Source organism: Styela clava, chromosome 6 (assembly GCF_964204865.1).
Source record: "Styela clava chromosome 6, kaStyClav1.hap1.2, whole genome shotgun sequence".
NCBI lineage: Eukaryota > Metazoa > Chordata > Ascidiacea > Stolidobranchia > Styelidae > Styela > Styela clava.
The window spans coordinates 19,077,089-19,094,085 of NC_135255.1; the positions used below are offsets into that span (position 1 = coordinate 19,077,089).

The 16,997-nt window shown below is 38.8% G+C and overlaps 1 protein-coding gene across 1 annotated transcript; it reads left to right on the forward strand.

The window, feature by feature from the left end:
* Positions 1-5,419: 5,419 nt before the first annotated feature.
* LOC120331074 (uncharacterized) lies at positions 5,420-12,596 on the forward strand. The gene is made up of 2 exons (XM_039398104.2): positions 5,420-5,495; positions 9,698-12,596. The coding sequence occupies exons 1-2, from the start codon at positions 5,482-5,484 to the stop codon at positions 10,836-10,838; spliced, it is 1,155 nt and encodes a 384-aa protein (XP_039254038.2). The 5' UTR covers positions 5,420-5,481; the 3' UTR covers positions 10,839-12,596.
* The last annotated feature ends 4,401 nt before the right edge of the window (positions 12,597-16,997 follow it).

The window sequence follows — 16,997 nt, forward strand, 5'->3', positions numbered from 1 at the left end:
TAAGAACAATATTATGAATCACAATAACACGCAGGTTCATTTTTTAGTGCTGGATTATACGCGGCCAAGCTCGAATTACAAAATACATCCACGATTTATATTTGACCACACTTGATACGTTCTAACAATAATGACGAACCGATATTGTAAGATGCTTTCTTAAACTTTTAATACGAAAACAATGCTTAAAAAGAGCGTAAATTTTACTAATAAAATAACAGTGATTTTCCCCAAATTCTTGGTAAATCACAGTCATATATGCGGGTATTTTTAAAATAAATTGCAACGTAATATTATGGGATTTCCGCCATTGTATGTATAAGGAAGGATGATATGATAGTGAATGGCAATCTGCAATGTCAGTTCGCACAGGGAAGTGATTTATAGTCGAACAGTCTGTTGCTATTTACGGTACTGTTCGCTTATAAAGTTAGCTGTATTGTATTTGAAGGTTTGAATTTGAAGTTCAGATGAAATCACGAATAAAATGCGTGCTTACTGATTCTTTTCAATACGTTTTTATTTCTGTAAGGTTCTAGGTTGCTTCAGATTGACCCTTTTTAGGTTCTATTTGATTTTTATTTTCACATGGAAAAATTTATTATTTTAGATGAGAACAGGGGTGGGCTATTGCTTTTGTGAGTGGGTTAGTCACAGTTACTGGCCCGGAGACTCAAAACTCAATATGAAAAACTAGGAATGAAAAACCGTTTATTTGCAAATAATAACGTTTAACGTTCATATAAGTCCAAAGTAACAATTCGGGTCATTATGACGTGATTTTCATCGATATTTTCAACGAAATTTATATTTATAAAACTATAAATTCATAAATAAAGATTACTGTGTAATTTGCCCACCGCTGGGTTAGAATCATTATGAAAAGGCGCTTCAAATATGGCTACAGGCAAGCAATTCCAATTCGTCGACAACCTGGTCAATTAATAGTCTAACGCAGGGTGGTCCAAACCCAGGCACGCGGGCCACATGTGGTCCGCCACTTCATTATCTGTGGCCCGCGTCGCATTCGGAGAGGGTTCAAAAATTCGCATTTCGTGTTGTTTCGTCATAAAATTAACCAAGAAAGCTTTTGACATATTGTTTCATCACTATTGTCACTGAATTGACTAGTGTTATAGCTTGCTGAAGCAACTAGCGAAGTTATTGGCACTATTGTGGCCCGCGCATAATGCAAAAGTAATTTTGTTGCCCGCGGAGCTGCCAATCTTGGACCACCCTGGCTAACGTTTCAGTATTAAATTTACTCACTTATATCGTTAGCTGTTTTGTATTATTTCAGGCTAGCTAATTATGAAACGCCGTTCTGAATATGGCTATCAAGCAGTGTAAGTTTCATGAGGTTACTCCCAGTACAGTAAAACAAAGGCAATTGGATCTTTTGTACAAAGCCCCGCCGGACGTCCAGAAGTATGCGCATCAAGATGGCGCACAACCTGAACATAGTATGTGTGTACCGGTTAGAATTCAGGATGTGCGACATCTTGGTGCGTATACTTATGGAGCACCGCCTCTAATACAAAAATGTAAAATTTGAGAAAAACACACTTGCCGCTTTTTTAATAATTAACAAATTAGGAATTATCCAACTAGAATTAGGAATGATTTGAAATTTGAATTTCCAGTGCAATCTGCATTCTTTATCCTAACTAAATGATAACAAATTTTCAAATCTGGGGGGGGGGAGTGTTTTTTGACAGGGGCTTTGTACAAAAGATCGATAATTATTTTTGAACGAGATCGATTAACAATCTGACGCTTGAAAGCTGATCTTGCTCGGATATATTATTAGGTGTTTTGTATTATTACGCGGTATTTTCGTGTTTTAAAATAAATTCTCCGCTTTTTGTATGCATTTTGACTAGTTTTATCGCTCCAAACAAGGCAAAAGACAAGCAGTTTAGCAGAATAGCATTCGCATGATAATATGTGATGAAATGCGTAAGGGGCAAGCAATTTGATTTTGTGCAATGTTCTCATGTCTGTGAACACACTTCTGGCATGGATGCCAATGTTTCAATGCAAGAGGCGTAGTCAGGCGGGAGGGGTGTGGGGTGGTTTGGGGGTCGGAACACCCTCGTGGAACGTAAAATACACCAAGATTTTTCTGTATTTTTTAAAGCAATTTTTCGTATCTTGAAACGGTTTTCACACCCTTAAGACTTTTGAAGCCCCACGGGAAAACGTGCCGACAAACCCTGAAATGAAAGCGGCCTTAGGCATCGGCGGAGATCCATACTGGGCGCCTACTGGCTTGTTTAACAGATTAAGGAAATAGATTGATAGTCTGATATATTAGTGAGAAATATTTATTATTTCAGTAAGTATATCGAAAGTTCTTAATAAACTTTTATTTGTACGAAGTTCACTATATCGAACCATTTCCTCTGCTGAGCACATAATACGTAATTTTCCCTTGAGTTATTGTTAGATAATTAGCCGATAACCCGGACTCTAACCAAGACTCTTGAAAACCGTGTTTTTCTGACCTGCTAGCTGTTACGGATGATGTTGTTTCGTGTGTTTCCTTCTTGTCCCGCGGTACGTCGTCCAAATGAAGATCTGACAAGCGAGTACGAAATTTATTCTCAGTCTCTTAGTTGGCAGTGGCGCAGGCCCGGTTCTCGAGATCAAATTTCGTATTTTCCCTGACACGTTTCGTAATAACGTTTAACATTAAATCACTTAATAATTGCGATGCTGATTTGACATATCAAGCAAACTGGTTTTAAAACCTATTTTTTCGTTTAAGCACCTTGGGTTGTTCGCCATCCCGTTGGACTTTCATCTGTTTCCCAGACATTTTTAGATTTTAACTAACTAATTTTAACTAACATAGACCTGACGCTACTTCTAACAAAACAAGCGGCGTACAGCAGCACTTGCTACTACATAAAACCATGTGGAGACAACAATAAATTTATGATCAATAGTTATACTTTGCATTAAAAGTCGGGTTGTTACAGGGCCGCAAAAAATCAGTTCGCGGGACGCATTTAGCCCAAGGGCCGCAGTTTACCGACCCCTACCATTTAACAACGACTGCTTGTCTAAAGTCTATTTCGGAGTGAAGATTTAAAGCGCTTCACAAAAAAAAACGGTAAAAATATGTTTTCTCGGCGCTGAATATCACGCTCTCGAAGACGTGGGTTCGAATCCCATGTGGGGATTCTTTCAAATAAATTTGCAACACTTCAAATATTTTTTTGTGTTGCCAGTATTAAGACCAATATGAAGAAAGTCTGTTAAATGAACGTTTTTGCCTATGATCTCATGCGCGAAATTAACTCACATGCGTTATGTTTGAAACTTGTTAATTTTTAGTCATACATGCTCATATATAGGTGATAAGTGTGACTAACCATCCAGCGTTGCCGCAAGCGGGTGCATACAACAAAATGTTGATTACTTGTGTCATGTGACAGAGTATGTGTTATTCAGTTTTTGATTATTATTTTATTACTTCACCAGTGATTTTCTGATTAGGTTTTGTTTATTTTGTAATGTTAGGATAAATGGGTTTCGGGTCGGAACCGACCCGAAAATGTAAAAAAAAAAATCTGTATTATGCATAGCGTTTTTACTTATCGATCTTAAGATCGGTAAGAATGTTGATAGGTATTTGTCTGTCTGTTTGTTTGTTTGTTTGTCTGTTAGATACACGCGATATCTCACGGAAGCGAGGTTGAATTTGCTCCAAATTTTGCATGTGTATTCATCATAGTTCGGAACAGAAGCCTATTGATTTTCGATGAATTATGTCGTATAATTAGCGAGTTGTTAATTAATTAGTGATGGGACACACGGTGTCACCATGGAGTAAGAGCGCTGTTTTGGGGAACCCCTAACCTCCGATCGATAAGTCTTCGGTCTCCGACCGATATTCTCGTTTCGTACCTTGGAACGATTTTTAGACCCTCAAGAGTCAAGACTCTCAAAACTCATGTTAGCTGTCACGATCTAACATAGCAGTCAGAAATTTCCTGCTACGTCTATTTAGATACCCAGTTTTACTTCTAACGTTGTTCAGTCATTTTATGCGCTACTTTTAATGAAGCCCACAAACGAAAGCAAAAAAAAACGCAATACAGTCTAATAGTCAACAAATAAAAGTCAATTTATTTAAGTCATGGTAGACATCGTGAATGGTACCAAGTGAAGGATTCTGTTCGTGCCTCCAGAAAACCGCCCAGTTACCCAGTTTGAGAAAACATGGCAAAAAAATCTCAAATTCAAACTTTGGGACGTCCAATTTCCGACGAATATACACTATTTCATCCTGAATGTAGAAACAGAGGCGTAGCCAAAGAGAGGGGGGGGGCATTGTTCTGTATCATACATACCCAATTGGAAACTTGGCAACTATAAATTTCAGACTCTCCCCCCCCCCCACCCCTTAAAAAATGTCTGGCTAGACTACGCCCCTGTATAGAAATTTAGCAGTCTATGTTGAACATGTAAGGTCGTTCCTGCCTCACTAACAGCTCAGAGACGTCTTAAGAGAGGGGGGCAGTGGTGGGATTCAGCGTCTCACGGAATTTTATGAGATCAGCAAACCGCTCAGCATTACTGGTTACTGTCAATGACTTTTTGTAACAGATCCTGGTGGAAAATATGACTTTTTGTGATGGGACCGGCTGACAAAAAAATTGAATCTCACCAATGGAGAAGGGTACTCCTGTTGTGTGTGTACCAGGTTAGGGTTAGGCCATAATTACGAGTTCAAGAACTGTCTGTGTTAGCCAAGTGAATAAACCCCCTACCCATGCGTTTCAGTCTCTTTACACAACTTGATGTGAAGTAGACAAACAAAATTCGTTACCTCCATATTGGTGCACACACTTCTGGAGAGATGATGCCCATTATATCTAACTTCAAAAAATAATTCCGGGAAAAAACAATTATAGATGGAATTTTTGTATTATTAATATTCAGATCATCATACTAAGCAACGCAGATTGCACTGGAAATTGAAATTTTTAAATCATTTCTAACCCTAATTGGATAATTACTAATTTGTTATTTTAAACATAGAGGGGATGTTTTTAATCAAATCTCATATTTTTGCATTAGTGGCGGGATCCAATTACTACATGAATACACATCGCATTATGGGGGTAAACTTTCAACAGTAAACTCTAATAACAAAAGAGTTCCTCCCGTAGTATGTGTACCAGGTTAGGGTTAGGCCATAATTTTATTTCGATTTTCCGGGGACTGTTTGTGTTAGCCAAGTGAATACACACCCGTCCATAGGCTTCAGTCCCTTTACACAACTTGATGTGAAAAAGGCGAACAAAGTTATTTACCTTTATATTAGTACATCTATTTCTGGAGCGCCGGAAAAATATCATTTATTTCAGCGACAATTAACATCATATATTTATTCTTTTACAGCGTACTTTAGATAAGTCCAATACATTATTATTCAGTATAAAGCGATCCGTTGGAGCAAAGCACACCATGCAACGTTTCATGTAAGTATTTAGAAATACCTAGACCAGAGGTTCTCGAACGGCAGGGCACCTCACAAGAGGGGCGTAGACAATTTTTCAAATTTAATTAAAGCTAATTAAATAAAAAATAGTTGCTATACTTTTTTTTTTAGGATTCTGCCCAAAATTTAAAAAAATAGAGGAACGCTTCACGATTGTGCGTGCAATAGTTGATCTTGCCCGCCTTAATATGGATATTTGAATTTCCTCATTTTGGATATTTACATTCCATCCACGTATTTTCAACGTGTTATTTGAATAAAACATACTTTCGCCCTACTATTACTGTTATTTGTAGCTTATTGATAGCTAGTTATATTTGAGGGGAGATGGGCCGCGATATTTGACAGATTCTAAAATGGCGCGCGGCTTAAAAAGTTCGAGAACCGCTGCTAGACTTTTATCAGTAATTATGAGGCAGTTTAAGCGTAATCACGTTTACTGATCGGAAAAAATAAAATTGACTTTTGCTGAGACGGCCAGACTCTTTTTATTCTAGCGAGTTAAGATAGGATTTACATATTTATCGCAAGGGAAAGTGAAGCCGCGAAGACGGCTTAATCATTTGGCGAACCACAGCATCTCGTCCGGTTACCAGTCCATATTGGGTATGGAATTAATTAGCTATTTGTTTCTGATATATGGACATGATGGTGGAGGAAGCCGTAACCGACCACCGGTTACGTGAACCATCCTACGACGACAAGTCTATTGATCCACTCGCACATAACCATCCTCACATGGGATTTGAACCTGCGAATCCATGCAGGGTAATCAGAGGTGAGGTGGCGAGCGTATTACTAACGCTTAACACAATGCGTCACACCGCCGAGCCTCGAGTTATTGATGAAACATGTTTCTTATATTGTGTGAAACGCTCGGATAACTGTCTGAGTAATGTATTCTAGGCTTTTAATAATTTATGTGTCCGAAGTACCTCTCACACACAAAAAAAAAAAAAGAATTGAAATCACAATTGAGTATATATTTCAAGTATTCGAGATTCGATTCGAAAAAAAATATTCGATTCTAAAATCATCAGGTATTCGAAATGCCCAGTTCTATACATCCATTTTTAATTCCGTGAAGTTGGAATTGATCTGTACATCAGTTACGATGCAAAGCGACCAAACTAATTGTGCAAAAAGAGCTATATACAGGGTGTCCATAAAGTCGCTTCACAATTTCAATTTTGCCATGAAATCAGTTCTCAGTATATCTTAGCCAGTTTTTTTTCTCTTTTAATCAGTAATTGTATTTTTACTTCATTTAATACTTCATAATCATCTGTGAGGACTAAAACATTATATGGTATCGATGAATTCCTTCAAGACTTTATGAACACTCTATATATTCGTTTCGTATTCAATAACGGTTTAAATCGGCTTGATTTGAGAAAAGATTTCTTATGAAAACTAATTCGATGTATCGGTTGCAAGTGGTTGAAGCTTTATTGACGTTCGAAGTCGTGCGTAACTAATTTAGTAATTCTACGCAATAATTCGGGCTGGGCATTTCGAATCGAATATTCGAATCGAATAGTAAATTATTCGAATCGGTTCAAAGCGAAATTTCGAATCGCCGCCATCTTGTTTTTTTCTTCCTGCCAATGGTCGAGTTAAATTTCTCAATTTTTTTTATTGAAGCCATACTTTTTCAACGCAGTTCTGACATATGACTATTCTCTGTAGTGAGTTATTGATGTAAACGTGTTTTTATTGTGTGTGAACGCTCAGTAATCTGTCTGAGGGGGTGACCGTACATTTGAACTCATGTACATTTGAACCCATGCGTATATCCACGGGTTCAATCTATATGCGGGTGCTAAAACCCATGGGTTAGGGTTAGTATGGGTTTAACTATCCGTGAAACAAAAAAAATTCCATAGGTGCAATAGCATACAGGTGCATTTGTCATGGGTTCAAATGTACGTGGGTTCAAATGTAATGGAACCGTCTGAGGGATGTATATTACGTTTCCAGTAATTTATGTGTCTGGAGGACCAAATAAAGAAAGAAAGTTACATACAATTATATATCTCCCAAGTATTCGAAATTCAATTCGAAAAAAATATTCGATTCGATTCTGAAATCATCAGTTATTTGAAAATGCCTAGCCCTAGCAATAATATGATGTACACCCGTAGTAGTTGACTGACGCGAGTGGAATGAAGTTTACGTCGGTAGAGTGACAATACTTGTGCGTTAGTTTATCATACCTACAAATTGATTGTTACATCAAAATGTCTTACAGTGTTTCCCTGATAATAAGACCTGAATTTTAAAAATGATTTTAATATAAGCCCCACGCTTAAAATAATACCTAGTTAATAGCGCGAATTTTTTTTGATCCAGTCGATAGCAAGAAATCTCTTTTATACGTTTTAAAATTTTAAATGATTAATCTATAACATGTAAAAGAAGGAAAACGTGTTTTTTATAAGTAAATGGATATCGGTTTCTATATTTTGTATATTTGAAAACCTGAACCTCCTGAGGTATGCGCCTGAAGATGGCGCACAACCTGAACTTAGGTTGTGTACCAGGTTAGGGTTCAGGTTGTGCGACATCTTGGTGCGCATACGTCAGGAGTACCGAAAATCTCCTAATTCTCCATTTTGTAATTTTGATTTTAATAAATGAAAATAAAAAAGACATCCTCCCAAAATAAGCCCTAGAATTATTTTTTAAAATAAAATTGAAATGAGACCCTGTCAGTCTTTTGCCGTCATCACCAGTGTTTTCCAAGAAAGGGGGTTATTCGATGCTCCCTATGTGGATGTACGGGGAAAACAGTAGCAATAAGAAGCCCGAACTTATAAATACGTAAACGAAGCATTAAAACCTGTCGCAACACTGTAATCGGTACTCCCGTACGGTGTGTACCATGTCAGGGTTAGGCCGTAATTTTATTCCGATTTTCCTTATTTTAGTTATATTACAAGTTCGGGACTGTCTGTGTCAGCTAAGTGAACATAACTTGATGTGAAATAGGCAAACAAAATTAGTTACCTCCATATTGGTACACACACTTCTGGAGCGCTATGTAATCAGCAGAACGTGAACTTATTGCACTCCGCGTGAGTCAGTCGCAGCAGCGTCATATTATTGTGTACATGCACTAAATTAGTTGCGCATGACGCAGCCCTATTTGGCAGAGAACATCAATATAGCTATTATAACTATTTGTATTTGGCACATTCTTCCATGACTGTTCTTCATGACGCGTTACGGTTAAACTGACATCAGACTGGTTTAAAATGAATTTAATTTTACCGTGTTTCCCAGCGGATAGGACCTATCGTGATCTTTAAAATGATTTCAATACGAGCCCTCCCATTTGAATAAGCCCTAGTCAACTTGAAATTTATAAATTCAGTGACTTGCAAGACATTTCAGAGGATGATGATGATATGGTCATTTTTTTAATTATCTATGTTAACCTTTTTTTTTTAAAATAAAATCGTGGTATTTATAAGTAAATGGATATCCGTTTTCATATTCTGTATATTTGAAAATCTTGTAATTCTCTACTTTGAAATTAGGTTTTTGACGAATGCAAATAAAAGACATCTACCCAAAAAATAAGACCTAGTGTTATGTTTCGAAAGAAAAATTGAAATAAGACTCTGTCTTATCTTCGGGGAAACACAGTAGTGAATTCCAATGTCGGCTACTGGATGTGGTGTCAATCTACTGATGTTTTCACTAAAGACTCATTGTTATTGGGGTGATTGTTGTTGTTTGTATAAACACATATGTTGCTCGCAATCCAGAGATTGGGAAAAACTGGTTTAAAGCAGGGTTGGATTAATCAATTCACGCCTGATGCTGCCACAGTCAAACTAGGACTAAATTTGGATACTTTAGCTAAAATAGCTTAATGAATTCGTTGAGATTGCGATTAAGTTTTGTTTTGGCACGAGGCTTATTGTTCTCCACTTTTGCAACACTGTAAATAGTGTTCATAAACTGTAACTTATTGCGTCACACTTACATGGCCCGCCAGTCTAAGTGGGCAAAAATTTATCCACCGGTTCAAAAACCTTGCCCCCTCTGCTCTGAGCCCTCAGTCAGCACGCCACAGTTTTTACAAATTCTATTTCACCAGGCTCAAGTATCCTTGTCTAAAATTGACAAAATTTAAAGTACTCGAATATCAATCATTATTTTTTGTTTTCGCAGGCAACGAGGCTTCTCCTCCAAATCCACTGAGAAACGATCAAAGAAGGGTCGCAAGTCGGAGAAAAAATTACATGCTCTGGGAGCGCTTGTTCCGTCAGTTCCGCTCAGTAAAATATCGACTGATGACGACAAAAACAAATCTAATGACGTCAAAAGTGAAAGAGAAATCGTTGACAACCAACTATACGAATCGGTAGTATTCCAGAATTCAGAAAACACGTCACAAAAAGGCAAATACGTCAGTCTGATGACGCAAATATATGACGAAGTAGCACCGGATCAGTTTTATGATTCCCAAAATACCGTCAAACCTGACTATTTATCATCACGTGACCAAAATGGCGGGAATTATAGTCATTTGAATATTCTGCGCGGGAACGAAACAATGCCCGGTTATGACGCATTACAAAGGGAATCAGGATTAGTTAACGAAGCAATCTATGACCACGCTGATGATGTCATATTAAAAAATAGTGGAAATAATCGTATACCAGACGTCCCTGATTACGAAACAATTACATTATCACGTACACAAAGCGCTTATGATGACGTAGCACTTCCTAGTGACACAACAAACGAATTTTCCAGTAAAGTAAGAGCATTTACTTATGGAGCACCAGGAGACAACACGCCCTTTCAAATTCCGCGAGGATCAATGGCCCCTCGAGTCAGACCAACGATTCGAAAGAAGCAATTACAGAAAACAGAAGCGAAGGAGTATTCCAGAAATGATAGAATTTCACAAATCGCCACACAAAGCCCGCCTATGCATGAAGTAGAAAGCGCTGTTCGCAAGTTTGAAATCGGCAATAACGAAGGTGAAAAATCTAGCAAAACCAGCATATCTTTGGCGTCGAAGATCGCGAGCATCGAAGCTAGAAATAGTCAATTTAGTAGCGGTCCATCGTCACCAAATCAAAGTCCGCGTACTTTGCGCCCGGGAAGTCAATTCCCGAAGTTCAAGATTCATTCGTTACCATCAAGTCCAAACATCTCCGAAAACAGGAAAAGTCCTTATAACGCGAGAAAGCCCACGAATATGAAACTGTCGCCCGTTCCTCCACAGAGCCCAGAAGGATCTGAGCTTATAAACAGCCCGCTTTTTAAGACTATGCAAAAGAGACTGGAGTCCTACAGCTAACGACGAGGACTTTTTCCAGAACAATATTTAATCGCTGTAACGATTTCATAACAATATATATATATAGGTGGCTTTATGGGTCCGTCCAGTGAAGGCCACAGGCGATGAGAATAGTTAAGAGCGAGGCCTCGATTGTTTTATATTGATAAAATGTGGTACCAGGCTCAGTATACTCATTAAGCCGACCAAAGGAGTAGAGGAAAACTTACACCAGACGCGAGTTTCAATAAACAACTCCAGTGTCTTGTTAAAACAATTTTGACTCCGAGTAGCGAAATCTTCAACCATTCGAAGCCTTCCTTGATTGTCTGTTGTGAATGACCGCCAACGCACCTCTGATCACCCCTGTGGGGTTAAGTATGTGCGACAGGATTGCTGGACTCCTCGCCGACGTAGGGTGGTTTACGTAACCGCTGGTTGGTTACGGCTTTCTCCACCATCAAGTCCATGCTTCCGAAAACAAATAACTAACTAATTCCATACTCGACATGAAATAATAACTGGACGACAGGCCATGGTACGTCATATGATTAGGCCGCTTTATCGGTTTTAGGCGCGGCGGTGTGGCTCAACGGGCTAAGCGTTAGGAATACGCTCGCCACCGCACCTCTAATTACTCTGCGTGGGTTCACAGGTTCGAATCCCATGCAGGGATGGTTATGTGCGAGAGGGTTGCTGGACTCCTCGCCGACAAAGGGTGGTTTACGTAACCGCTGGTTGGTTACGGCTTTCTCCACCATCAAGTCCATGCTTCCGAAAACAAATAACTAACTAATCCCATACTCGACATGAAATAATAACCGGACGACAGGCCATGGTTCGTCATATGATTAAGCCGCTTTATCGGTTTTCTTCTCCCTCGGGATAAATATGTAAATCCTATCCTATGTCGCCGTTTTCAGACCGACAAATCTTCAAATGACACTCTGAGCCCCGCGAAATGGACTTTTACATCGACTGTGACTATCCTATACCGGACATAGACTGGTAACTGAATGAGAGGTCGTGATTTGCCAAGTCATTGAAGTTGTCACATCGGTATTTTCATCCCCGGGGTGAAAATTTCGAGTTCCACGAAGGCTTCCAAGAAAAAATCTGTCACACATCTATCTACTGCAGTTCAATTTCATAATTTTTTAAACGTTTGTGTCCGACAAGTAAGACAGTGTTATAACGCAATATAAAAACACTGTGTTTTATGCTTTGAAACTATATTTTATCTCGATTTATTTGAAATGTTCAAATATGTAACCAAGACAACACTGCTTTTGTGCGTTTTATATCTGGGAACACTGTTTCTGTGATTTTATTCCTGGGAACACTATTCTGTAGTTTTATCTTTGAGAACATTGTTTTTGTAGGTATTTCCTTAAGAACACTGTATCTGTATTCTTCCCCTCGAGAACACTGTTCATGTCATTTTATCTATGGGAACACGGTATCTGTAGTTTTATCTTTGGGGACACTATTTATGTAGTTATATCTTTGGGAACACTGTTTTATTGATACATGAAACGCTTGCTAAACAGAGAAATTTTTACAAAATAATATTGTTTTATTCTGAAAAAAATTGAGACAGGCTATTTCTATGTCTCGAGATAGTAACCTATCCAGAAATACAAAAGAACACCAAGGGCAAGCAGGGGCGGATTAAGCCGCTTTGGTGCCCCAAGCACTGAAGACTTTGGTGCCCCCTTATGTGTAATTTAATAAGTGTATTACCCATTAAAAAATCACAACTAACAGTAAATAAAACAACTTTTACGAACATTTTTAGATTTTTGACTGGTTTATATAGCCGATATATATATCGGCCTTCTACTGCCGATATATCGGCAAGCACGCAATATCGGGCCGAAATATCCGTTGCGCTCTAATCCTGAGGAGTGTGACAATAAATATTCATGTCTCCAGTCTCAACTTGAATCGAAATACCAAAGCATAACCAGTAGTCTACCTCAGAGTGGTTCAAGGTTGCTAGGTTGAAGGACCGCAAAAACTTTTGAGGAGGTCTCGCGGGCCGCAAGTCGAAGAAAACCTAAAAGTGATCGAGATATCGCGAGTTTACTTATATTAAATTTAATAAACAACGAGAGTTTACCGTTCTAATCAGACTATTACTATGTTGCACGAGTGGTTTTCGTTTAAAGAAGATATATAAAGCCTTCAGTTATTTTAAAGTTAATTTTCCTTATGTCACCTTCCTTGTGACACATCTTGTGACGCTTGAAAACAGAGAAGTGTTTTAAAAAAAATAAAGTCACAAAGCGTTAGAAAAAGGATTTAAATCTCGGGATCCCAACCCCATTTGGAATAGCTAAAATAAAAACTCAGAAACGTTCTTCTATTAGACACAAATATACGCTAAAATTGTTCTGTGAGCCGCACGGAATGTATCAGCATGACAGGGTTTGGACCACCCTGGTCTACCTTATCAAAAAACTCCCGACTTCGCTGACCACTAGATCGTTGAAATGAGATTGTGGAACCGCCACATAGTGCAAATAGTTTATTGGTCCAATTGTTGAAGAAAAAAATTTTTTTAAAACAAAAATGCAGCAACAAGTAAAATACTAGCAAGAAAAAAAAAAATAAAATTTAAGAAAACGACTCAAAGGATCATTTCGTGTCCAATGAATAGGTTTCAATGTTTATTTTCAATGGACCTTTGACCCCCGAAAAATTCTTCCTATACTTTACCATTGCAAAATTTTCGGGTCTTATTTTAAGAGTGGTTTCGCGAGTTAGCGCCTGTAAAATGAGGTATGTGTTTCAAACCATCATGATGATTCATCGCATACAACAATCTGTATTTTAAAACTAACAGTGAAGAATTTTAGCCTAGTCTATCTCAGCTATTTTTACACTAATTTTTTAATACTGCAATTGAATTAAAACTCCTAGGAAGACAGAGTGAATATAGAATTATCTGATTTATATTTAAAATTCCGAAACACAACTGAAAACTAACGAATAGAGTTCAAAAACGCGAAAACGAGATAATGTTTACGACCACGCCTAATAATCTGTCTGGTGCATTGTTACATCACTTTTTGCCCCCTTGCTGATTGGCCAATATCACGATGTAAACAAGGAAGTCGATGCTCGGGGAAAGGTCCATGAAAAAGATTAATATGACACTTGAAGACGAAAAATAAGCGAACATTTTGATATTTGAGTCGTCTGGTGAACTCGTAATGTTTTAATAAACACCGATAAACTATATAAAATTCTGCTCTAAAATTTTTGAGGTGCCCCTCTTTGCTTGGTGCCCTAAGCACGTGCTTATTTTGTTTAATGGTTAATCCGGCGCTGAGGACCTAGGGCAGGGTGGTCCAAGGTTGTCGGCTTCGTGGGCCACACTATTATTTTTGTATTGTTCGCGGGCCACAAAAGTGCCAATAATAGGTAAACAGTGCAATATAAAACAAACATTTTTATTGTCCCAACACTTGATCATTATTTGTCATTTATCAAGCAAAAACATGCAAAATCCATTAGCAAACCTACTAAAACCTGCAAAAATCTTACTAAATCTACATTTAGTGTAAGATTTCAAACTCTTCATAATGGAGAAAGTGTCAGAGGGAGAAAATGTCGTTTTAGAATTTTAGATTGTCACCAACACAACTTGCAGGAATATCAGGCAAGCATTGTGGCATTTTCTGGTTATTTTTAATGTGAAACTACACCAAATGGTATTTTTTGTTTTCTCTCCCGCAAATGCGACGCGGGCCACAGATTATGGAGCGGCGGGCCACATGTGCCACTTGAATTTCTGGCTCGTTGCGAACTCATTCAAACGTTTCGCGGACTCATTTGAGACCGCAGACTCGGGTTGGGAAACACGGACAGGCTCGTTGTCAGTTGGGGTATAGTTAGGGTTACCATATTTTTGTGACTTCAAATCGGGACACCTCAAAAGACAACGACCCCTTAGCTGTGATTTTGTAACTCCGCATTTTCCGATTTTACTACATAGGCCTATTCCTACATTTAAAGCTGTCCCGGCTGTCTTTATTGACCATATTGTTATCGAAATTTTATGCGCATATTCTCTGTCAAAATATCGGGTTCAGTTCTATAAATAGGAAGGAATTGACGTTAACGATACCGGTACAAATAATTCGAATTCAGACTAATTAGCATTGGTTTTACATGCGATACGTCTGTCATCAATGGGAATCAGCGGGAGACGAACGCATTCACCTTCAGTAAGCAAGCTAGCGCTGCGCTACACAGAAACAACAGTAACGAGAACATGTTTGTGTATTATGCTGAAAAAGCGGGAGTTTTGGCTGACTTATCGGGACGGCGGGACAAAACGCTGAAAAGCGGGACGTATGGTAAGCCTAGGTATAGTCATAGATAAGTTTAGGATTATTGTTGGGCTCTTCATGATTACAATACGGTTCAGGTTATGGATCTTTCTAAGATAGCGCCCGCCCCCGCTTTCAAAAAAATCAGTTATTATTCATTTAGGAATGCAGATGGGATAGGATTTACATATTTATCCCGGGGGAGAGGAAAGCCGATAAGACGGCTTATCCATATGGCGAACCACGGCCTCTCGTCCGGTTACCATTCCAAGTCTGGTATGGGATTAGTTATATTGTTTGTTTTCGGAAGCATGGACTTGGTGGTGGAGGAAGCCGTAACCGACCAGCGGTTACGCGAACCACCCAACGCCGGCGAGGAATCCAGCAATCCTCTCGCCCATAACCATCCCTGCATGGGATTCGAACACACGCAGAATAATTAGAGATGCGGTGGCGAGCGTATTCCTAACGCTTAGCCCGTTGAGCCACCCCGCGCTGGAAATTCAAATCATTCCCTACCCGAACTGGATAATTACTAATTTTTTATTTTAAAGACGTGTTTTTTTTTCAAATCTCACATTTTTTGCATTAGTGGTGCGCGCCAATGTTCCCTCTAATTTTTGTAGTATGTGTGCGCTGAAATTTGGGTGTGTGCGCACTTTTTTGGAAATGACTAATATTTGTGCAAAAACCAATGAAGAAATTTTGGCGTTCTAAGCTGGGCCGACAACAAACTTTCTCAACCTGCCAACCGAGAACATTGTTACATTACATCGAAATACGTCTGTGCGCAGTAAATCTATGCGTGTGCGCAGCCTCTGAAAGCTGTGTGCGCGCGCACACCTTAGAGGGAACACTGGTGCGCGCTTTCTACAGAAGATCCCATGTTCCACTCGTCGGATATGGCAACCATCACCAGGTAAAATGCCTATGGAACGATACGCCTAGGCTTACCTTAATACAAGATAAAGCTTTTTTCTTCCCCGGGATAAATATGACAATCCTAACCAGGAACAAGCATACTGACATGACAATACAAACATTCATCGAATGTCTTATATGTATATGAGATAATATTGTTTTTTATTAGGGAATATAAAATTTGAAAAACGAGAGTGGATGTAGTTATATGCAATCTTATGAATTATTACCTACTTAGTTATTGAAAACGTGTTTAAAAATAGAAACAGATGTTCATATTAGCTTAAAGTGGTACGGATACCCCGATTACTTATTCACAAATACTGGATTAGGTAGGATTTACAGATTTATCTCGCGGGAGAGGAAAGTCGACAAGACGGAAGTGTAATGAAATTTGTGGAAAACTGTGGCGCGCTGTGACGACAAGAACTACGGCCTCTTGCCCGGTTACCAGTCAATGTCGGGCATTGGATAAGTTAGCCAGTTATTTGTTCCATATGCAGGGACTTGGTGGTGAAGGAGTCGTAACCGACTAGTTGTCACGTGAATCTCCCTACGGCGACGAGGATTCGGCAATCCTCTCGCACGTAATTATCCCGCGGAATTCGAACCTACGCAGAGTAATCAGAAATGCCTAATTCCTAACGCTTAACACGATGCGCCACACCGCCATGTCAGAGTAGACTTGACCCAATATAAGTGAATCGAATTGCTATCGCTCTTAAATATGGGCAGGCAGCTGCTGATCTAGAAACACTACTGTTTTTTGCTTGGATGCAGTGGCGTATTTATGGGTATGGCAGCCGATGGCGCCGTTTGGATCGGGACACAAAGAGGGCGAATAGTTGAAACAAGTGGAAATAATTTAAATTTGTATTTTTACTTGAATAATAACGTATAAGTATCTCAATTCAACAAA